Raw genomic sequence first — 25,359 nt, 5'->3', positions numbered from 1 at the left:
GTGCTCTGTGCCCTCCTGCCAGTGTCCACATATCCATAACAGAAGTGAACATACCTCAGTCACTTCTCCAGATGATTAGTGCTGCAGGGGGTCCAATTCTCAAGGTAGATTGAAACTCAAGCAGACAATTGATGTGTGTAAAGGTTTGAATACATATTAAACTGATAGTTCTTCAGAAACACCCCATCACAGTATGTAGTGCTGCTTGAAAGCAGGCAAGTCAGGGCAATTATCAGCTGACAAAGCCTGATTGGATTCATCCATCAAGATCCCATTGGCAAGAGTTGCAGGTATTGCCATACCTACCTGGCAACACTATGGGAACCATCTTCAAAGAGTCCAGGTCAAGAGAAACTAGCTACAGAGCTGTGAATATGTTGTAAAAACAACCTACTGCTAATATGCAATGTAGGGCTGGCATTGCCAATGATATGACCAATCAGCTGCAGCCTCAGGCCTGTTCCCACCTCATTCCAGGCCTGCTGAGATTGGGATTTATGGGGATATTGCTGTGCAGTGGCACAGAAAGCAGCCCTCCCTACAACTACCTCCTGAAGCACCAACTGTACTTCGGTAGCAATCAAACAGGCAGTCAGGCGCTGGACTGCTCAGTCACTTGCCCACAGATTTATGCCTGCACCTTAGGTTTTCTTTTGCTTAATTAACAACCTAATTGCTGTGAGGCTTTGAAGTTGTAACCAGTGGCGTTATGGGGAAATTCTTTTGATTGTTAATAGTTAAAGCTAACATTAGTGCAGAGAAGTAAGTTGTTCAGACCAATAAAAGTACAAAGTGAACTAAAAAACAGAAATTGCTGGAAATACAGAGCTGATCCATGATCTTTGTACTCATCCACCATTTTGCACTTCTTTCCAGAGTTTTTCAAGTCATTAAAACCATAAGCTTCCTCTTTGTAATATCAACATATCTAATGTTTCTTTGGTATTCTAAATGATGTAATTTGTTTAAAAAAGCTATACTGAAAAGGCAACTTGTTACTCTCCTACAATGCTTTCTTCAATTCCTAACAATCAAAAGAAATTTGTTGCGATGCCGCTGGTTGGAGCTTCAACACCTCACAGCAATTCAATGAAAAATATTGAACAGTACTCATCATACTTTAATATTCAAATTTGGACTAATATTTGCATGTAATTTAAGTGAATTTAATTTTTGTAACCAGCATCGTGTCTGCTGTAGTTCTGATAAACAAAAAGCTGCAAGTGCTGGAATGAAATAAAAATAACTAAAATTGCAGGTTAACATTTTGGGTAAAGATCCTTCGACTTTGAGAATGAAGGGCAAGAAGACCTATTTGTGCGAATACCTAACATAAAAGGGCCTTTTATATTGGTCTTTTTAAATTCTGGTTCTGGGAGTCTGGTATGCATGAGCCATCTCCTGGCAATGATGCCATTAAATTCATTTTCTGTAGACCAGCTACAGACTTGTACAGACCCAGGTACAACTGAAGAAAACAACAAAGGGAGGTCAAGGGTTAGGCTATCTACAATTACAAAGAGACAGCTCATAAATTTAATGCTAATTAAAGTTTTTTAATACTGCAAGGAGTAAAATAATGTTGGAAAATGTACCAAGATCATGTATCTGCTGCATATTTTTAACAATTTATGTTTTTATTGCATTTTGCTTCTGGTCTTCAAGCCAATAAAATAGCAGTTAGACAAAAGAACGATTTACTTGTCAAGTGAAGCTCTCACAAAACAAAAGTCAATTGAGGCGATGGTCAAGGAAAAGATTGGTAACTTGGAGTAAATATTCTGCTGTAACATTTCTCATATACACCAAGATTACATATGGAAAATTGTTTGAGTATATGAGTGAATTATAGGGTGGATTTTAATGGCTGGGGCGATGTGTCTGTTCAATAGGAGAGTGGGTGGTAACCCTGCTGTGGCTATTTCCAGGAGCCCTCGATGCAACTAAAAGCCAATCAGCCAGTTTGCTAAAAGCAAAATACTGCAGATGCTGGAAATCTGAAACAAAAACAAAAATACCTGGAAAAACTCAGCAGATCTGACAGCATCTGCGGAGAGGAATACAGTTGACGTTTCGAGTCTGTATGACTCTCCATCAGAACTAAGGAAATAGAGAAATGAGGTGAAATATAAGCTGGTAGAGGGGGGTGGGACAGATAGAGCTGGATAGGGGGCCATTGATAGGTGGAGGCAAAGAAGGGATTGCCAAAGATGTCACAGACAAAAGGACAAAGGGATGTTGACAGTGGTGATATTATCTAAGGAATGTGCTAATGGGGACATTAACCATAGCAAGCAGGACAAGTTAATGGCAAATGGCCCTAGTGGGGGTGGGGTGAGGGGAAGGGATCGAAATGGGCTAAAAGGTGGAGATAAAACAACAGATAGAAATAAATTTAAAAATGGGTGGGAAAAGAAAAATAAATTTTTTTAAAATTATAAATTATTGGAAAAAGGGGGGTCGGAATAGGGATGGAAGAGACAGTTCATGATCTGAAATTGTTGAACTCAATATTAAGCCCGGAAGGCTGTAAAGTGCCTAGTCGGAAGATGAGGTGTTGTTCCTCCAGTTTGCATTGAGCTTCACTGGAACATTGCAGCAGGCCAAGGATGGACATGTGGGCATGAGAACAGGGTGGTGTGTTGAAATTGCAAGCGACAGGGAGGTCTGGGTCATGCTTGTGGACAGACCGAAGGTGTTCCGCAAAGCGGTCACCCAGTCTGCGTTTGGTCTCTCCAATGTAGAGGAGACCGCATTGGGAGCAGCGAATGCAGTAGACTAAATTGAGGGAAGTTCAAGTGAAGCGCTGCTTCATTTGAAAGGAGTGTTTGGGCCCTTGGATGGTGAGGAAAGGGAAAGTAAAGGGGCAGGTGTTGCACCTTCTGCGGGTGCATGGGAAGGTGCCGTGGGAGGGGGGTTGAGATGTAGGGGGTGATGGAGGAGTGGACCAGGGTGTCCCGGTGGGAATGATCCCTGTGGAATGCCGCCGGGGGGGTGAAGGGAAGATGTGTTTTGTGGTGGCATCATGCTGGAGTTGGCAGAAATGGCGGAAGATGATCCTTTGAACGCGGAGGCTGGTGGGGTGATAAGTGAGGTTACTGGGAGGGAGAGGAAGGTGTAAAGGCGGATGCACGGGAGATGGGTTGAGGGCCCTGTCAACCACCGTTGGTGGAAAACCTGGGTTAAGGAAGAAGGAGGACATGTCAGAGGAACTGTTTTGGAAAGTGGCATCATCAGATCAGATGCGACGGAGGCGAAAGAACTAAGAGAATGGGATGGAGTTTTCTTACAGGAAGCAGGGTGTGAGGAGCTGTAGTCGAGGTAGCTGTGGGAGTCGGTAGGCTTGTAATGAATATTGGTGGACAGCTAATCACCAGAAATTGAGACAGAGAGGTCAAGGAAGGGAAGGGAAGTGTCAGAGATGGACCATGTGAAAATGGTGGAGGGGTGGACATTGGAAGCAAAATTAATAAATTTTTCCAGATCCAGACGAGAGCATGAAGCGGCACCGAAGCAGTCATTGATGTACCGGAAAAAGAGTTGTGGGAGGGGGCTGGAGTAGGACTGGAACAAGGAATGTTCCACATACCCCATAAAGAGACAGGCATAACTGGGGCCCATGCGGGTACCCACAGCCACACTTTTTATTTGGAGGAAGTGAGAGGAGTTTAAGGAGAAATTGTGCAGTGAGAGAACAAATTCATCCAGACGGAGGAGAGTAGTGGTGGATGGGGATTGTTTGGGCCTCCGTTCGAGGAAGAAGCGGAGAGCCATCAGACCATCCCGGTGGGGGATGGAGGTGTAGAGGGACTGGACGTCCATGGTGAAGAGGAAGCGGTTGGGGCCAGGGAACTGGAAATTGTTGATATGATGTAGGGCGAGAGAGGAATCGCGGATGTAGGTGGGAAGAGATTGGACAAGGGGAGAGAGAATGGAGTCAAGATAGCAAGAAATGATTTCCATGGGGCAGGAACAGGCTGACACGATCGGTCTGCCAGGACAGTCCTGTTTGTGGATTTTGGGTAGGAGGTAGAAGCGGGCCGTCCGAGGTTGGGAGACTATGAGGTTGGAAGCTGTGGAGGGAAAATCTTCGGAGGAGATGAGGTCAGTAACAGTCCTGGAAACAATGGCTTGATGTTCAGTGGTGGGGTCACGGTCCAGGGGGAGGTAGGAGGAAGTGTCTGCAAGTTGACGTTCAGCCTCTGCGAGGTAGAGGTCAGTGCGCCAGACAACAGCACCACCCTTGTCAGCGGGTTTGATGACAATGTCAGGGTTGGACCTGCGGGAACGGAGTGCAGCAAGTTCAGAAAGAGACAGGTTAGAGTGGGTGAGAGGAGCAGAGAAATTGAGACGACTGATGTTACGCCGACAGTTCTCAATGCAAAGATCAAGAGCAGGTAAGAATCCAGAGGCAGGGGTTCAGGTGGAGGGAGAATATTGGAGGCGGGTAAAAGGATCCGTTGAACGGGGAGAGGACTCCTGCCCAAAGAAGTGAGCATGAGCACGCAGTTTGCTGGTTGCCCTCAAAGCTCCTGAGTCCTGCAGAGCAGATGTCCCATCTCTTAGAGTTGAAGTACTTGCAATTTCTGGAATGCTTTTATTGAATGATTTCAAAGAATCAATCAGAGATTGGCAGCTTTTAGGAACCAGCAATGTCATCAGAAGCAGTGGCCACTGCCGGTACTGCAGTGGACCTTAGAGAAGAGTCATTGCTGGAGCCCCAGAACACAGGCAAGTGGGGCAGGCTCAACAGGGCCAGCCAGGCAGGCCCCGGAGAGTTAGGGGAGCAGGGAGGGTTGGGGGCTTAGTGTAAAGGGTGGGAACATGTCTTTCTGCAGGGGCAGCCCTTGATTCTGGCAGGTCCTTTAATTGGGTGCAGGGTTCCTGAACAGGAGGGACCCCATAAACCCTACCCCACTTCAGGCATGTTCACCAGGTGCCACCTGGTGGCGTGCCACCTGGTGGCTTGCCACGTGGCATGGCCCAACCCCACCTGCCCACTTCCTGCCCCATTATACAGCCCTTCCCTCACTTCCCAGTCCACTGCCCCCCAGAGGGTGCGTTAAATTCCACCCATAGAAATATAGAAAGGTTACAGCACAGAAGATGCTATTCGACACATCTTGTCTGTGCCGGCTTGGTGTAGGGTCAGCTAGTCCCACTCCACTGCCTTTTCCCTGTAGCCTTGCAATCCTTTTCTTTACAGATAATTATCCTATTCCCTTTTGAAAGCCATGATTGAATCTGATTCAACCCCACTCTCAGGCAATGCATTTTGGTTCTCGATCCTTCCACTGATCATTCTCTCCCCATCTACTCTGTCCAGGCTCTTCATGATTTTCAACAACTCTGTAAAATCTCCTCTCAACCCTCTCTTTCTTTAAAGAAAACCCAGCCCATGCAATCTATCCTTCTAACTGAAGTCTCTCATCTCTGGAACCATTCCGACAAACCTTTTCGACACCTTCACCAAAGCTTTTGCCTCCTTCCTAAAATGTGGTGCCACGAATAGGATGCAATACTCCAGTTGTAGTGAAACCAGATTTTAGACAAGTTCACCATTACTTCCTTGCTGTTGTGAATTTATTCCACTATTTATAAAGCCTAGGATCACTTATGACTTTTCAAGCACTTTCTCAACCGGCACTTGCAACGATTTGTGCACGTATACCTCCAGGTCCCTCTGTTCCTGAACCCCTTTTGGAATTGTATCTTTAGTTTATCACCAAAGCAAAATACTGTGGATGCTAGAAATCTGAAATAAAAACACAAAATGCTGGAAATACTCAGTAGGTCTGGCAGCATCTATGGGGAGAAACTGAGTTAATGTTTCAGGTCAAGGACCGTTCTTCAGAACGGTATCCTTTAGTTCATATTGCCTTTCCTCATTCTTCCTGCCAAAATGCATCACTTCACATTTCTCTGCATTAAATTTAATTTGCAACGTGTCCACCCATTCCACCAGCCTGTCTGCATCCTCTTGAAATCTATCACTATCCTCCTCACAGTTCACAATACTTCCAGATTTTGTATCACCTGAAAATTTTGAAATTGCATCCTGCACACCCAAATCAATGTCATGAATATAGATCAAGAAAAGCAGTGTCCTAATAGTGACCCCTGGGGAACATCACAATATACAGTCTCACTAGTCTGATAAACAACTGTTCACCACTTTCTGTAAGTGGCTGCACAATTTTCTGCTATACAAGCCTGGTATGTGCCAGTGGAATTTTGATCCCTTGGTACGATTTCATCAAGGTTATGGTTAACTCTTACTGAATTTTCTTGCTTCCCCTACAAATTCTCTCACAAAAACTCTGGGGTATACAGCATCAGGGGTGTCCAACTTCCTGGTTTTGTCTCCCTTGGAGGGGCATTCATCTACTTATGTTTCAAATTGTTGATAATAACTGTTCTGTTTCAGGGTTTATCCACCAATGAATTAACATTCCTAAGAACAGCTCTCTTCAAACCATCAACCAACAAAATTGATCCAGGATAAACTGACAAATAAGAAATTTAAGTAAAAATGTGAATGAGCTGCATGGGCTTCAAGGGGTAGATTAACACGGTTCAGTGACCATAGGTTGGATACCTCTGTCCCAGATTTTCCAATGTAGGTGCAGTTTACACCTGAACGGTGAGGAATGGAGAGAAGGGGTGGGCTGTTTTCCTCTTTTGATGTAATTTAAATTCAGAATGGCTATTGGGAGATTTTAGACAAATTGAAAGGGAAATCGTTGCAGTGGCAGTTCTCCAACTCATGCTTCCTTTGAGTGCAGGTCTCGACTTCTAGCATGGATTGTCCGGTTTACCATCTTGCCTGTCCAGCAGCTTCCAATTTTCCCCTCACTCAGTAGGACTTTTTCCAGACTTGTGAACAACTGCTATACAATATGTGAAGCTCAGGCTAAGTGTACCACACCTCAGATAGGCTTCATAGATTCCACCCGTCTCAGAATCCAAATGTTTTGGACAATGATCTAGAATGCCACAAAAACTTGTGCTAGTCCTGTTGACCTCAGCAAATCATGATTTTCAGTCAAGTCAGGTTCTGGTTGGCATGATGAACTGGTGCTGGAGCATTTCTGGCTAGCAGAGGGCAAGGGTGGGTTCTGTATGCAAAGGGGTTGGGTCATATTTGGATCTGCCTGAGAGCAATCAGGTCATGTTCTGCCCATACTGAAGTTAGGTGCTGTTTCATATAACACAAAGCTGTTAAACAAATAAAATCTCTTATTAGCTGCTAGTAAACAGGAATTTCTTTGACAGCACCTTCCAAACCCACGAGCTCTACCACCTAACACGACAAGAGCAGCAGATGCATGGGACACCATTACCTGCAAGCTCCCCTCCAAGTCACACACCATCCTGACTTGGAACTATATCTCCATTCCTTCACTGTCGCTGGTTCAAAAACCTGGAACGATGTTCCCACATCACCTGGGCTGCAGTGGTTCAAGACGGTAGCACACCACCACCTTCTCAAGGGTAATTAGGAATGGGCAATAAATACTGGCCTAGTCAGTGACGTCCGCATCCCACGAACATATAAAAGAAAGGTGTAATGAGAGAATAATGTGTCAACTTAGTCAGTGACATCTAAAATGCTGACCCTTTAACTTCTTTGTGGGTCATTGATCTTGTTTCTTTTTTAGAAAGGCAATGGTTGGCTGAATACATGGACTACTACATAAAATATGTTTTTTTTCAAGAATTACTAAGGGTTTAGCAGGATGAATCTGTAATTTTCCATACAAGCTCTGAGATAGTACAGCCCTAATTTTAATTCAGGGTGGGAACTGAGTGTGGAGGCTAAAGTGGATGGAGATTGTCCAGCTACCCAGGGAGTGAGGCCTGGGAGATTTTAATTCACTCCATCATTTCAATAGTTATGAGGTCCCAGCCTGTTTCTATTGGCCGGTCACCAAGCTCCTGAAAGCCCGGAAGTTTAAATGTTGGGCAGAAATGCCGAGGCTTCAGCCTGGGTTCCATTTTAACCCCCAACACCACCCAACCCTATCATACTTGTTGGGTAGGCAAAGTTAAAATCAGCCTTTACAGTACTCTAATCTAGTCTCTTAATCATTAAGTGCAATCTAACCAGTTACAATTCAGTTATTAGGAAGTATGAGAGTAGAGATTGTTAGCATTCCAAACACACACTGTTTCTTGTGCTTGTGTTTCACCTTGTACCCACCAAATCAATGAAACCCCGAATGTGAAAATGTAATCATATAATTATTTTCAAAAGATAATTATTTTGAATATATTTATTCTAGATCTTTGTCAAAATTATATGGTCTAATATAAATCTAACTATGAATAAAACACTTATGTGTACATGAACTATAGCAAACCAACAATTTTATCCTTAAAAATGAATATTTTTCCCAAAGGCAGCCATTACTGTGGCATATGAGACACATTTTTCTAAATGAAAAAATGCTTAGACTGGTTCTGCTGAAATTGTATATTTACGGGGCCTATATTGATCCAATAAGTCTGTTTTCATAATTATGCAAATTGGTATGGTAATAATACGCATTTCAGGATTGACGTAGCTTTGGATAGGTCGGCATTCAGGCTTGTTGAAGGGTCATTCTCAATATCTCGGGATGGTCACTGGATAAGGTGGTTAATAATGTACACTGCCATCTCTCTTATATCGACTTGTCCTTCCCGATGAGAATATGTTTTGGAGATGAAGGGGAGATCCAATTTTGCGGATTTTAAGGCAGGCTGTATAGCATCTGCTCCACCTGGATTATGTCCCACATTTCTGTGACAGGGGCTTCACTATCCTATAGGTTGCAGTTGTTTGATCAGTTGTATCAAAACTTCTATTTGTAAACCTCTTGGGGCATGCCCACAAAGCAGAAACATTGGGCAGAATCGTCCCAGGTTTGCACGCAGTGCAGTAGCGGGCAGGAAAAAGGGCATTTTACCCGCCAGCTGCAATGGCAGGTTTTTGCTCTGGGCCATCCCATTCCCGGCGCGTCCCGCATCATTGATACTATATTCCTGAGAAATACGCCAGATGGCAGGGTGGTTTCTGATTTGCCGGCCCCACCATCGCCTCAGGCCTTCAATAATCCAGGCGCTATATTTAAAGGGGGGTTCCAGCACAGAGCGGGGGATTGGAAGCTGCTGCAAAGTCATGGCTGCCAAAAGGAGGAAACGTCCTGCCCCCAAATTTAGCAGCACCTACTGGACACAGTGGAGGCCCACCGTGAAGCCCTCTACCCATGTGCTGGTTGAAGGCCAACAAGTAAGGTGACAAATCCAACATGGGAAGTGGTGGCAGCAGTGGTCAGTGCCAATGCCCTGCAAAAGAGGACAAGCACCCAGTTCCGAAAGAGGATGAACGATCTCCTCCGGTCCACCAGGGCAAGTCACTCTTCTCATCACTCTCAACTCACACACTCACAAACCCATCACACATCCACAGGAATCTCACTCACTGCCAGTTCAAGGGACATCACCATTCACTCTCTCACACACACCTTCATCTGCTCTGCAGGTTGTGTCCTCATCCTGTCCACGGCACCACTCAACATCCACACATGCCAGGCATCCTTCTCAAATGGCCTGGCAGGCGTCCTGCTTATGCTCCCTCCATCTGTCTTCATACAGGACAAGCTGGCACACAACAAAAGGGAGAGGTCGCAGACTGGTGGAGAAATGCCTGACATCAAGGTCCTCACAGACTTTGAAAATAGAGTCATCCAGCTGACCGGGGAAATCTGGACCATTTCTGTCTTGGCAGTGAGGTCGGCGGTGCTCTACCAAGTGAGAATCCAGCACTGGAACATCCATCAGACAACATTGCTGTGAGTGATGTGTCCTGTTTCACAGGCCACTGCCATGCACTAATAATCTCCCCTTGCTTTCACAGGCACATCTGTGAAGCAGCTGAGGGGGGTCCATGAGCCAGGTCCTTGGTTCAAGCCCCGAGGACATCTCGGAAGAAGAATCAGATGGCACCCTAATTGAAGACCCGTCACAGTGCTCACCCACACCCTCCACCAATGCAGAGATGCACACCTCATGGGACCTCGTTCTTGAGTAGCCTCGGGGTCACAATCTGGACTCCTTAGGCAGCACCTTCCAAACCCATGACTGTTACCATCTAGAAGAATAAGCGCAGCAGATAAATGGGAACACCACCATCTGAAAGTTCTCCTCCAAGCCATTCACCATCCTGACTTGGAAATATATTGCCGTTCCTTCACAGTCACTGGGTCAAAATCCTGAAACTCTCTTCCTAACAGCACTGTTGTGTAACTACACCATGTGGACTGCAGCGGTTTAAGAAGGCAGCTCATCATCACCGTCTCAAGGGCAATTCTGGGTGTGCAATAAATGTTGGCCTTAACAGCGATGCCCACATCCCATAAATGAATAATATAAAAATCACACTGATCCACAACAGGCGGCGGCAGGGACTTCCCAGGTGTCCGATACTCAGAGGACTGCTGGAGGCCAGAGAGCTGCTGAGTTCGAGTCAGATGACGAGCCTCTGGACCCGATCATACTTCAGGTGCTGGAGCTGCAAAGGCAAGATCAGAAACATCAGGAAGGGATGTCCGCTGCACTCCTCAGATTGTAAGGCACGATGAAGGAGTCCGTCCGCCTTCAATCCTAGGTGATAGCGCCGGCATGCCAATGCACTGAGGTCAACACTGATAGGATGATGGCCACCATGGAGACCTTGGGCCAGGGCATCGTTTCTTCACTGCTGCACTGGCTGAGCTCTATCGCTGGTGTCATAGATGCCCTCCAACAGTGTGTATGCGAGATGGGTGCTCAATCTCACTCCAGCTTCCCCCTCTCCTCAAGGGGGCAGCCAGGGGCCCTCGGACACCCATATGTAGGAGGGTCAGCAGATGCACACCCTGGGGCCATCCACCCAGGTGACTCTGGGAGTGTCTAGCCCATCCGAATCCCCTCTTCCTGTGCTACAACAGATTTAGCTCCACAGGTTGAGGAGGATGCCACTGCCACACAGCAGGACCCCTAAAAGCAGGTCGGGGCTCTCCAGCTCTTGACCGTCCAGAGGATGCTAAGATCATCACAGATCAGTACCAGTAAGCAGGCTGCCTCCACCCCTGCTGTGGATGCTGGGGGAAGCACCGAGACGTAGCAGCAGGGTTAGGAAGGTTAAGAAGATGTAGTTGCACAACCTGGGCATGAGTATTCATTGTATTTAATGTTCACTATTGTAAATAAACTCCCCAGAATTTATCCTTGCCTTGTTATGATAAGCAGTGTTCGTGTCATTCCTATGTGGAACCTTGGTTCCTGCACAAGAAAAAGGCAGGTGTCTCAGTCCAAGGCCTCTTCCCTGTGCAGTGTGTAACCTTCAGGCCAAAGTGATGGCTTCACACTCACTGGAAGCATCAGTGATGCCTGTATTTCGACGGTGCTTGTCATTGCTGCCAGAATGCCATGGGCAGGTCACCTCTGGAGCCCCGGAAGGAGCCACTGGCGTAAAGATGGAGTGCTGTGGTTATTTTCATGGCCATTGGCAATGGACACCCTCCATGTCCCCATGACGCCAAATCCTGCAGCAGGTGGCACATGTAACTGACCAGTTCCCTAGACATGGGCAGTCTTCGGCAACACTGGTTCTCAGTCATCTGCAGGAATGACAGGCGCTGTCTATAGGCCCTGGGTCTAGTTAGATGTTATCGAGCCATGGCTCTCTGAGGATCTTCAGCTGCATGGACAACAGGCCCTGCCACCCCTTCACCTTGAGGGAGATGCTCCTCCCTTTGCCGAGCCAGGCGCCTCCGCCACTCTCTTCTTCTTTCCTGGTCTCCATGGAGCCGGGTGATTTAGCATACACTGTGTCACCAGGCTCCATGATCCTGACGTTCCCCTCCTGGACGATGAAAGAGAGAGACGCATGGGTTAGCATATGTGTCCTTAGAGCCTCTTTTGGTTAAGTCTGAAGGCCCCTTCACACATGCAGGAGCAAAGTGTGGCGGCAGGAGATGCAGTCCACCATTGATGGGTGGAGCGGATGATCGCAAACTGGTTTCATGAAGGCATAAAATTGACTTTTGGCTTTCTTGTCATATTGTACCACGCCCTCACCCAGCATGATGCCCAATGCCAACAGGGCTGGAAAATTCCAGTCATTGTCTGAAGATATAATCCTGGCTGTTACATTTCTTTGGTATTTCATACCGCTGATCAGAATAGTTCAATTTGGGAGGAAGAGATATGTGGAGCTGCCAGGGTGGCCACAGTATTCTCAGCATCCATCAGATAAGGAAAAAGGAAGCTGTAGAGCTCATTATAGGTGTGCTAAGATTTGCTTAGCAGAATGAATTGGTTTTCTTGTATTCCAATCTATGTAGTGATTATCAGGATTTTTTCCATATATTTTTCTTCAATCTTAAGTTATTTGGTTTTGCTCCAAAGTTCTCTTTCATCCTTCCATGCAGTCTGTTTTCACGAAGGTGAGCAGGCTATACAGGTTTGTATGTATATGATGTTTGTGTTCAAGAGTGAACTATGGTGAGGGTTGTGGGAAGGTCTTGCTGGAGTAGTCAGTGCAAGAGTCCTGGAGGAAGTGTTTGATTTGGAAGAAGTGGAACATGCATTTGCTGAGTTAGGCAGGGGTTGTTTATTAGTTATTTGAAGGACAATATTTTGCTCTAGTGGAGAAGTTGGCTGAGACTGGTGATATCTTCTTTGTGGCTCTGAATCTGTTCACAATAAGTGCACTTAGAAGCTCAGTTTTGTATCATTTGGGGCAGATAGTCGGCAACTCTGACCTTCAGCAATGATCAAGCCTCTCATCTCCAGGCCCATAACAATACAACAGCTATGGGTGTTTCTACAACAGTCCTGGGATAAGCATATCTCAAGTTCCTTTCTCTTTCTTGTTATGTTAGGGCTAAATTGATAGAAATGCACATTATTAGTTAAATATTCCTGACCAATTCAACTCCAATTTATGTATGTATTTTGTGGCTCATCCACTGTACATCATTCACAGCCAGAAGTTCATATGAAGTAACTGTAATATATGTAATAATGTATATAACTGAAAAGTGAATGTTTTATAAATATATACAAGCACATTTAGCATTGAAGGGGTTAAGTACTTTCATCATTTTTAAAGTTGGGTTTGGCTAATGAATATAATCTGCTTCTGGTTAATAGCATACAGTATTCATTAGCACTTGCCAGATTTTACTGACAAAAATGCACTATCAAGCCAGGAGGATGTGAAATTAATTATCTTCCAAATTACAATCTACTTTAGAATGCATTTTGTTTAACTACTTTGTTTTAATTAAATATTAGAATTATACAAATTGCTCAAATCAAATCAGCACAAAATATTTTACACTTTAGATGCTGTGGATTGTTTACTTATTCACATTTCAGATTCAAATTACATGAACCATTAAGGTCTCAGGCAGATTTAATTACTTTTAATCAACCTCGATTACAATCAAAACATGACTCACTAAGTGATATACATCTGTTAAAATGTATATGAAGTATCCAGAACTGAGAAAGTCAAAGGAAGGAGGAAGCTTAAACTCATAATAATGACAAATATAGGAAAATATATAGTCATTTGTACATCTGACAAGTCCTAAATAGCTACCATCATCATAACTAATTGTTGATGTTCTTCATTCAGCGCAACAAACTGTCAGATATGCTGTATCCAATTACTTTTCTTCAAATGCTTCATTGCCTGCCTAATGAATTTTGTGTATATTCACATGTAAACCATGTTTGGTTAACATAATGAAGGGCATTTTTTCTTTACGATCCACATGACCTGGGGTTTTTCCCAAAGGAATACAAAGTTGATTTTTAAAAAGTCTAGAATTAGAGTCCTTTACACGGTTATCTTACATGGAAGCCACTTAAGTGCCACCCTAGCAGGGATGCAGTATCCTTCGAATAAGCAGCATGGTTCCTACCCGGTTGGATGTTAAGCCCCTAATCAGAACCCAACCATAGTAATCATGGTTTAGCACATTAACAAACAGAAAATTAGCCTCTTGGCCCCTGCAAAATATCAGGCAGACAGTAATCCAGATGTGGTGATCAGTAAATTGCAGCTTAACTGGAATAGAAAACACAAAAATGTATTTCAACATGCCCTTTTTCATCAGGGAGAGACTGTTGAGGCGGGTGGAAATCTATGGCAAAGTGGCAAACCCCAATCTTAATCTAAACTACATTATAACAGTGACTGTACTTGAAAAATATTTAATTGGCTGTAAAACACTTTGGGACTTTCTCAGGTTGTGAAAGGCACTATATAAATACAAGTTTAAAAAAAAGGCAATAACTTGGCTTGGGAGGAAATACCATGGTAGTTGAATGTTATCCTCATCATTTGTAGGATTGATGTCCAAATGGATTCGATTACATTAAAGAAACAAACAAAAAAGTGGTTTCCAATCACTAGCCCAGGATAACCACTAGAGGAATTACAACACCTTGAAATATATTGACTACAGTCTCCACAGGAATTCTCAGGCAGGAGGTCAGCAATGTATTTAATGAAAGAGACAATCAGATGTGGTATAAAATGAGCTGCTGGTTCATTACCCCTGTTTTACTCTGCCATCATGGACCATTTTCAACTCACTGAAGTTGAAATTTCTACGGGTTTAAACAAAATAAAAACATCAAAATGCCTGTATAACATAATTAATTTTACTCAATGAACATTCTTCCGTAGAGGTGGAGCTCAGCTTCAGTAGGGATGCAAAATGGAAAGCAGTGAATTGGTTGCTTGCCATGAATTCTGTCTGATTTTCCTTTGCATTGGAAATGAAAATTGAATTTGGTGTAAGTTGAAAAACAGCTTGGACCAGTATTCTAAATTCCCAGTTTTTACTGGTGTTCCATTTTAAGGTATACAAGACCAGTTCAGACCAGTATGCTAAATTCCCAGTTTTTACTGGTTTTTCCTTCTGGGATAATGGGCTGTCGCTCCACTACTACCTATTTGGCACACCTGCTGAACCTAATTTCACACCCTGTGTCTTTTAATCTATTTATTAAAGATTTTGTTTGAAAACCTCAGCCTCTTTCAAAACCTGAGCAAAGATTTGTAATTTTGCCCAGACCTGTAACTTAGTTAGAAGGCAGATCTTGCAGCGTTAACATGGATAGTGTATACAATTTAACAAACAGCATTCATAACGCTTAGTTGTCTAGCCAATAGAATGGTCTTGATGTTAACAACCTCCACTCCCCAACGACAGGAAGTAGAGGTTGGGGGGCGGGGGGGGTTTAAAAAAATATCTGGAGCGCGACCTCATGTCTGTTGCCTACATGCCTGCTGAATTTTTATAGCATGGCATTAAAATTTCAAGGCATTTGAATGTCCTGCTATGGAGAGGCGAAACACTTATTAACATATTTAAATCAGGCTTACTCAGTGCAATTAGAAGCCTGATTTAAATTTAACAATTGCACTGTGCAATTGCGCAGATTTCACAGTGCTTTTCCCCAGGCCCTTAAGGAAGCCATCAGCCGCTTGTCTGCCAATCATCATCTCTTTCTCTCTTGATAAAGGCAAAATACTGCGGATGCTGGAAATCTGAAACAAAAACAAAAAAATGCTGGATAACTCAGCAGGTCTGACAGCATCTGTGGCGAGAAAGACAGAGTTAAACGTTTTGAGTCCGTATGAAGAGTCTTTCCCTCCAGATGCTGTCAGACCTGCTGAGTTTTTCCAGCATTTTTTGTTTTTGTGTCGTCTCTCTCTCTCTTCTCCTACCACGTTCACATACCTCCACCTGCAAGTTCTGATGCCCTCTCCATACCGTGATCACAGCCAACACTCCCCATCCCCGCAAGCCCTAATATCTGGCCTTTCCCCTTCCCGGTCTTGGGGATCCCCAAGATCCTTAGCTGCATTCTCCTGCCCTGGCTTTCCCACCCAGCAGACAGCCAGCCTGTCAGCTTGGTTGGCTACCAGACAGAAAATGGAATTATAATGTGATCCTGACATTAAATTCAGGAGGACTGTTAAATGTATATCAATTTGGGGTTAATTGTATTCAGGTGGCGAGTATTAGCTGGGGAGTCACCTGCATTTACATGTACAAGAGCAGGTTATCAGTGTGGTCATTGCTTGGATAAAAGCTTGGAAGCATAAAAAGACTAGACTCCAGTTCTATGCTTCACTCTCTGACTATCTGAGTTGGAACGTTGTAGCAGAGGATGGTTTCTAAAGATTAAGGCTGGAAAGAACAATATATTTTTCTTTGGATATAAAACTAAAATCCTCATCACCAAAGTGGAAAATGGCAGAAAGCCAGCATTATTGATGGGATATGATCACCCTCAGAATGTTCTGGGAGTCTGAGCTATTTGACCAATGGAAGAATGAGGTTTATATGTGGGCACTGGTTACCACTCTACCAAAGAGAAGACAAGGTATGGCCTTGTCACTTCCTGCATGAAGTAAAATTAGAGGTAAGATTTTTCTGAGATGGATGCCAGCCAGTTGGATAGTGATGAAGGTCTGGATCTTCTAATATAATTCCTGGATGAAATCTACAAGAAAGATAACTTATTAAATGCCTATGAGGCTGGTCAGAATTTGATAGATACCTGAAAACGGATGGAAGCTCATTCCATAGAAAAATACATCAAGGACTTCAGCAAACTGGACAAAAGATTGTCAAAATTCAATGTTTAAATTACTAGACGGGGCTAAGGTCTCTCATATGGGTAAACAACTGCTTCTAACTTGCGTCCGGTTCTTGGAGAAGATTCTGATATTTGCTGCCTTAAAAAAAAATTCCTATGGAACCAGTCCCTTCAGTCAGTCTTCATGGAAAAAATAAGCCATTCTGTTGTGACACTAAGATTAGAAGACTTTTTTACTCTTTAGGACACATATTCATGGGAGTGCAGGTCAATTGGTATGTAAGCTACATTTCTGCTTCGTGATAATGTTCAGAGAAGTGTTTCTGAAACCACCCAAAAAGGCAGCAGATTATAAAGAAAAACTGTGAAAACTAAACAGGTGTGTCTGTGGCCTGAATGATGTTTTCAGGGTATGGTATTTTCCATAAGATCCATTTTTGCTGAAAATCTTCCACTGAAAGCAGATCCCACAATGTTTTATTGGCATCATAAAGGAAATGTTTCAGGAATCTTCATGATGCATGTTGATGATTTCTTTTGGAAAATTTGAGAAATGTGTTATTAACAAGATTAGGGTAGAATTTAAAATTGGGAGCCAGGCTTATGGGTTTTTTAAACATATTACTTTATATATTAAGCAAAGTAGGTATGGTAGTGACCTTACATCAACAATATTATTGAGGAAGCGTAACTCCCATGATGAAAGCAAAATACTGCAGATGCTGGAAATCTGAAATAAAAACAGAAAATGCTGGACAAACTCAGCAGGTTTGGCAGCACCTGTGGATGAAGAGTCACACGGACTCAAAACATTAACTCTGTCCCTCTCTCCACAGGTGCAGCCAGACCTGAGTTTTTCCAGCATTTTTTCTGTTTTTATTTGCGTGTTACTCCCATCCTGGCTAATCGTAATAGGTCATCACAGAAGAGTGATATAGATCTAAAGAGCGGGAGCAATTGTGAAACTTGATTGGTCAGTTGAGTTGCCTGTGCTCTCAGATTAGACCAGAGCTAGTTTTGATGTGTTGGAGTTAAGTACTTCGACGAAACACCCCAAAGATTGTTTGCTGTATACACTGGAAGGAAAGGGTATGAGTTAATCGTGCATCCCGATCCTGCGCCTGTTTTTGGGAGCTATCCAATTTTGCCCCCTATAGGTTTGAGAGTGCAGACCATAATGGTTACACCATGCACTTGAACAGTTTCTCATATTATGGGGTAAAAATCAGCAACAATACATTCTTCCACTTTGGTACATAGCTAGCTGATGCCAGTCTATACTTAACTGATTAAAGTTTATTTATTCTGAACACTAGTTACTCACTTTATTGAATTATATGGTCTGGACCTCACTTTATTTTTAGCTCAATCCAATGGCAACCTTGTTCTTTTGCAAAATAAGTTTGGAGAAGATTTCCAATTTAAGTGACCTCTAACCTTTTCTTGCCCATCACCATGTTTTGTGCCCTTCAATGTTAACTTCTTTCAGCAGTAATTTTTACTCTCTACCGGATAAATGTCTATTGTGCTGTTAGTTGTAATAAATAATCAAAAGATTGCCTCTTACTTTAGTATTTGCCTCCAGATAATTATAAAGGACATTGACAGATATAGTGAGATCTCCAGCATTGAAAGGGTAGCTTCGGTTCCAACCTTGAGGGCCAAATTTGCGTCTTTCCGCAACACATGCATGAAAGTAGCAGAGGCAGAAGAGAATAGTTTTGAATTCTTGTTCTCGAGAACATATTTCCAGGATATTCTGTAAGTCACAATATAAAAAAGGGATCGGTTACAACATTTTTAAATTATAAAGCTTATTGTAATGACTGTGTTGCATGATAATCAATATTTTATACTTGGGACCGACAGCTAGGCATGGTCACAAACCCAAAAGAATTCCTAATTGGGTCATATCAGGTAAATCTGTCCCAGTTTAGACATTTCGGGAATAATTTAACTTTCAGTGATGATGTGAGTAATACTGAATCAGCTGCCCATTCTACGCCTTATTCTATTTGACAGAAAAATCAGAGTATATAATGGGTGGCTGATCATAATCATTCGTTTTATACCAGTGAACCCATTCAGGTTTCAGTCTGTTTATTTAGTTTTTACAGTGACAGCAATCATTCATAGAGATATACAATTTACAATCACAAGTTCTACTGCAATAGTATCTTAATCCTGATATGACATCAGATTTTGTTACTAGTTGCGTATTGGTAAGTTCTTGAAAAAGCATAATATAAATAGTACTGACTGCATGTTTCAGTCTTAATTACTTTGCTTTTCTGACTGAATAAATTTATTGTATGTTTTTAAAGCTTCTTTGACGGAAGATAAGCTTGACATTTAGATAGAAGTATAAAACAAGCACTGGACAGGACTGCAATCTGCAAATTGTCTGTCCCCTACCTGGTCAAAGTTATAGAGGGCAGCATGTAGGTTGGCCAGCATGCCAGTAGGTGGCTCATCAGTGATCTTGATTGAGCTTTCCAGTATTCCCTGAGGAATTACATGTTCCTCTGAGGCTGGGGCAGGCTCTGCACTAATAAAGACCCTGTAGTCAGGATGACTGCCTGCGCTGAATTGCTCCAGCAGCTTTTCTAGAGTTCCCAGCCATTTCACTACTAGATGAATATTCTGGAAATAAAAGAATTTACAGGATTTTTAGTTTTAAAAGCTAGCAATTATTTTTTTGAAAAAATTACATATTTATTATATGCTGAGAGTGACAACATACTTCATTTCATTCAATGGAAAGGAAGAATGGTAATCCTCAATTAGCGTTGATAGTAATAAAGTCCCTTGGATTGCTCATCTGTCACAAAATTTCACACTCATACACTTTATGAATCACTAAAATCTTTCAGGACAAAGCCTTGCATGAGACATTACTTCATTCTACAGCTTCCTTTAGTACATATGTTTAATCTCATCATGCAGTCTATTATATGTTAGAAAGCATGAAATTATGATATATTAATAGATGAACATTTACATTTTTTCTAAAATTCCTCTCAAAAACTTTGGTAGGGATATTAAGTCATTTATTTTAAGGACATTATTGACTCTGCTAACAGTGGAGAGGGGACTTTCAGAGAAACAAATTATGCATTCATACTGTCATGAATGCTGAACTTCGCAAGAGGATTAAGTTTTAAAATGTCCCTCTAACTCAAAGTAAAACAAATAGTTCTGAAAGAGGGTGGTGAATTCCTGGTAAACACTTCAGTTTGGAGAGATGCCCTGTGACTTAAGGTCGCCATGGGGATGAGAGTTGAGAAGGGATAGAGAGACAAATAGAAAACCTTTTGAGGTGTTGAGCTGCAGTTTTTCTAGCACATTTCACAGAAACTCTCGGAGCAGGAGAAAGCTGCTGCTGAGAAGCAGACAGAAGAGAATTGGAACTCCCCCAGAACAGATTCTCTAGGAAATGATGGGGAGCAGAAGTAAAGCTCTCTATGGGAAAACCAGTTTTACCAGAGCTGACTAAGTTCTCTAAAAGGGTTGAATACAGGAATCTCTGGAATTATGGGTTGTCAGGGCTGTCGTGACTTGAGGGAGAGGGGGATTCGTGGAGGTGTGCCTTGTATACGTATCGGAAAGACTTGGTGGGAGTGGAGCAGTTGGCAACGGACATTGGAAGATTTGACTGAATGTGGTGAGGGGTGATTGTCAGAGAACTGGGAGAAACCTTTGAACTGCTCTTTGACACTACATGTGCCTGAAGTGCGGTGTAAAGTTAAAGAAATTTACCTCTTTTTAAAATTGAGTACCATTTGCCTGTTGGTTGACATTTGAATTATGTTGACTTTAGTTTGTTTATTACAGTATAAGTCTTAAAAGTGAAATCCTGTCATTTGGTTATTTCCATTGGGACATTTGGGAAATTCACTGCTTCTAAAAGGTTATCGGTCTGTATGGGGATTGTAATAATATTGTTACTTCACTGTGTAATTTCAGGTTCAAGACATTTACTAATTACCCAAGTTCATAGCCAGAATTTTCCCATCGGCGATTTGGGGGAGGGGCCCCCTCGCTGACGGGAAAATGACGCGGAATGATGTTGGGAGGAACACCCGACGTCATCCTGGTCCATTTAAATTTTTAGGAAGGCAGGCAGACAGCGAAATCAGCTGTTCGCCCGCCGACCTGTCAATGGCTAATTGAGGCCATTGACAGGATCATTAAGCTCATTGAAAGGCCTGCCTGACCAACCTTAAGGCTGGCGGGCAGGCCAGGAGCCCCAGCGGGCTTCTGAAAAAAGATAAAACTTCATCTGCTGGCAGGATAAGGTTTCATCTCAGTTTTTAAAAAGTTTATTAAAGTTTCACTCATATTTATTAACATGTCCCAACTTGTGTGACAGTGTCACATGAGGGGGAACACGTTAATAATGTTTTTCTTTCTCTATTTTTAAAGTTTTTTAAACATTCAGCGCTCTCCCTGAGACAGCACTTAGTCTCAGGGAGATGTGCGCTTCGAAAGAGTGCACTTTGACAGATGGGGAATCCCCCCCCCCCTCCACCAGCACAGGGAGCGCATAGCGCTTCCTGTTGGGCAGGCCTTAATTGGCCTGCCCATGTAAAATGGCAACCGGCCCCGTTCCGGCAGCGAGTTCAGCTGCCCACCCGCCACCGAGCCGGTGGGGCCCGCCCGCCCATCAAGGTCAAAATTCTGGCCCATGTGTTACAGGCCCTCAAATTTCTGGGTATTAAGAGGGCGGACAATTACACCTGCTAGACTGAAGGAGGGCAGAACTGGGGGCACTACCAGATCTCCATCAATTTTTATTGAGGAGGTGAAATAATGACAGGGGGAAAAGAAACTAGGCAATTCTTGTGCCCAGGCCTATGCCTCATGTATTGTCAACTTTCAATCAGTCTCTGCTCTGAATCAGGTCATGGCTTAAATTTTAGGGATTTGAGGAAGTGCACCGTCAGATGTGCCATCTACTGTATGAGATGATAAACATTAAGGTGGATGTTAAAGATCCTACTACACTATTCTAAGGAGAGGAGGGGAGTTTTCCCAGTGCCACACAAAATAAAGCTCATTGTGTGGGGTATAACATGTTAGTATGGATAGATGATTGGTTAGCTAACAGGAAGCAGAGAGCAGGGTTAAATGGGCCATTTTTGTGTTGGCAAGCTGCTACTAATGGAGTGCCACAGGGATCAGTGCTGGGCCCTCAACTATTTACAATCTATATCAATGACTTGGATGAAGGGACTGAATGTATGGTAGCTAACTTTGCTGATGGCACAAATATAAATATAGATAGGAAAAGCAAGCTGCCAAGAGGACATAAAGCATCTACAAAGGGATGCTGCCTGCGAAGCCTGGCGCTAATGACCACGAGATTGGAGTGGACAATCGCAAACTGGTTTTATGACGACGTGAAACCGATTTTTGCAATCTCCTGATATTTCCCGCTCTCGCCTGTTATGACGCTCGCCACAAACGGGAGCGAAAAATCCTAGCTTAGGTACTTTTCGATTAATAAGGAAAATGGAGGAAGAGCTATTATCATACCTGACCTATGATGGCATCATTGGACAGATTAATCAAGTGTTTGGAATGACATGGATAGACCAGTAAATGGGTACAGAGTAGAAAAAGCACCTGTCCTCTTTATCCTATTCCATCATCTCCCAAACCAAACACTGGCTACTGACTACAATAGGCAACTTAAGTAAGAATTTGACATGCTGCTAATAACTAGAGTGGGTGGGGGAGGAGAGGGGAGTTACAAAACTTGGAACTTACAAATAAATGGCTCTTTTCTCATCTGAAATAATTATGAAATATTTGTTGATTAAATCTGACCATCATTATGCTTTTTAATGCTCTTTACAGTGTACCTGTAAAATCACCCAGTGGCCTTCCTTGGAAGCTTTTTTTAAAGCTGCTTCAGCTACCACCTCCTGTCCTTGGCCCAGAGAAACATTATGAAATCTTCCAGAATCAATAGTGAAGCCTAGCTTTTTACCTAAAAATAAAACAAAACAGAAGCAATCACTTTCATCACAGTTTCACATATTGTGATTATAAACATGTCATCAATTCTGAAATTTGCCTTGTGAATAAATAGTGATGGTTCATTGGAAAATGTGGCTTGGCAAGCCAAGATGCAACCCCATTCATTTAAACCCATCAAGAAGCTTTTTGGGTGCTTTGACCTTTCAGAAAGCCCAAATAAATATAACATTTAATTTCAGATTGTGCAGATACTGGTGCAAATATCCTGGATAGATGAATGGTCAAATCAGCTTTCAAAAATGAGACTTGGAGTGAGATACCAACAGAAAATGACAGGGTAGAATTCTTTTCATTGCTGTGTCTGGGGAATGCTCAGTTCCCTGTCTTACACAATGCTGCCTTGGGATTTCTAGGAATTTTCCTGCTTTATAGCATAAGCTCAATATAAGGCTTGTTTGAAACAGGTGTGGCATTTGGTTCCTGGGCTCCCAAATCACCATCGTCTGGCTAGGCCCATAGGGCATCCAAACGGAAAGATGTCCCAAAAAACAGGTAGTGGAGCTAGTGTTGTTACTGTGGGGTTCTGGGAGGATCTTGAAGATCATTGATGGAATAAATTTGAGCAATGAGAGAAAATTAATTGGTCTGCACAATCTCTGGACTTGGAGCCCTCTAGCTGCTGTACTCTTGTAGCAACTAGAAGACTAGGATGCTGTCAAGAGAGCTATGGGAATTAAAAAAAACTCTATGAGGGTGGCAGTGTGGGGAGCCCAGGAAGGTCTGACGAAGGTGGGTAATGAAGGTTGAGGCTGGCACTTGAATAGGCCATGGGGCTGATGCTAGGATTCAGACTAGTAGTGGGAAAATGGAAGCAGTGGGTTGGGAGGGAGCACTAACTGGGGGAGGCAGTGGCATTGTGGTATTGTGACTGGACTAGTGTTCCAGGGACCCAGGGTAATGATCTGGGGACCCAGGTTTGAACCCCACCATGGTAGATAATGAAATCTGAATTCAATAAAAATCTGGAATTAAAAGTCTGATGATCACCATAAAACCATTGCCAATTGTTTTAAAAACCCTTCTAGTTCACTAATATCCTTTAGAGAAGAGAATTTGTCATCTGGCCTATATATGACTCCACACCCACAGCAATGTGGTTGACTCTTAAATGCCCTCTGAACAAGGGCGATTAGGGATGGGCAATAAATGTTGGCCTAGGCAGCAACGCCCATATCCCATGAATGAATAAAAAAGCTGCTGAGGCTGAAGCTCAGATAACATTTAAGTGAGCTGGAGGGGAAATTGGAGTCTGAGGCCGAAGAAAGGGTCTGGAAAAAAAAAATTGTTTAGGAATGGACTGGAAGCTGAAGATGGAGTTGAGCAGAGACTGAAGAAAACAAATCTACAAGGTGAAGGGTGGGTCAAGAAAAGGCTAAAGAGTGGTAGTTGGCAAGTAAAAAATAAATTTGGCTGAAGCAGAGAAGAGAAAAGATGGAAGAACAGAAAGTGGCAGACTTAGGTGACAGGGTAGGGGAGGGATTTCCTAAAGAGCTACCCAAACACAAATGGCAGCTTATGAGGTAGGCTGTTTGAGCTGAACATTTTGTGCTGCAGTAAAGAAGTTGGGAGAGAGGAAAGGGCAGTTGAAGAAAAGGCTTGTAATAGGAGACCTGCAATTAAACTGTGAAAGTTAAGTGCATACATTAGAATTCCCATAATAAATACTCACATAGGCAGTTTCAATAGTAACTGGTGACATAAAAAATGTTACCAAAAATTGGCAACAGAGATTGGAATCAAAAATGCATGCATGTTTAATATTTCTAATGACCTATTAGTTGATCTCCCAGAGTGTTCCACATGGAGAATCATGCTCAAGAGGTCTTTTAAGGATAAACAACAATAGAGGGTATAAAGATAACTGAACTAAGGCAAACAAAAGGGAGAGGAATCAGTTGGGAGAGAGGAGAAAGAGTGTAGAAGGGGAGGAGGAGAGACAATGCAGAGGAGAGAGGAGAGCAGGAGGTGGAGATGTTGGAGGAGACTGGGTTTGGGGTAAGGAGGAGAAAGAGAAATGAGGTGTCAGGGAAAGGAAGGGACATTATGTCTGAGCTTTTCTTTGTGGGAAGTAGGAGTGCAAAGGTCTTGATTTTCCTTCAACAGGGAGTGGGATTGTGTTAAAGGCAAAATACTGCGGATGCTGGAAATCTGAAACAAAAATGCTTAGGAAATAATGTTTCCAGCATTTTTTGTTTTTGTGGGTTTGCGTTGTTGGCTGGAATGGTTTCTGACTTTTGATTTAGTGGGACTAGGAGGGAACTTGATATATGGTTTCAAAAGTGAGTTGTTATTACTTTTTCTTTTGGCACTGTTGTATAACATTATGGCAATGAACATTGCATATATGCCAACATACTTGTGCCATACTTTTGGAATGTTGAAATCATGCAGGGTTTTTAATATATAATAGATCAATATATTCTTCATAGTATGGGCATTGAGATTCTAGACCTGGTATATTCACAGCTTGTGATATAATAAATCCTATTTAACAATTTAGAACAAAGCATAGCAGGCATGGCAACTGTCAAGATTTTTAATGAAGATATTCATATCAATTTTGAACAAACTTGAAATAGTTTTGAGGTTTTCTAGAATTTAACTAATGGTTCTACATTTTTCATTTTCTTTGTAATCCTTCAAAAGTACATTTCCAGT

At 42.8% G+C, this 25,359-nt stretch overlaps 1 protein-coding gene across 1 annotated transcript in view; it reads right to left on the bottom strand.

The window, feature by feature from the left end:
* LOC144678871 (dynein axonemal heavy chain 11-like) overlaps positions 1–25,359 on the bottom strand; it is a 552,140-nt gene that overhangs the window by 47,162 nt on the left and 479,619 nt on the right. The window contains exons 73-75 of the mRNA XM_078538870.1: positions 22,524–22,651; positions 19,072–19,299; positions 18,224–18,415 (exon numbers count right to left, since the gene is read on the bottom strand). Coding sequence (XP_078394996.1) covers positions 18,224–18,415; positions 19,072–19,299; positions 22,524–22,651 — 548 coding nt within the window. The remainder of the gene's footprint in view (positions 1–18,223; positions 18,416–19,071; positions 19,300–22,523; positions 22,652–25,359) is intronic.

Source organism: Cetorhinus maximus, chromosome 3, assembly GCF_964194155.1.
Source record: "Cetorhinus maximus chromosome 3, sCetMax3.hap1.1, whole genome shotgun sequence".
In the NCBI taxonomy this organism is placed as follows: Eukaryota; Metazoa; Chordata; class Chondrichthyes; order Lamniformes; family Cetorhinidae; genus Cetorhinus; species Cetorhinus maximus.
The sequence above is the reverse complement of the archived record's forward strand: the minus strand, read 5'-3'. Positions and strand labels throughout refer to the sequence as shown.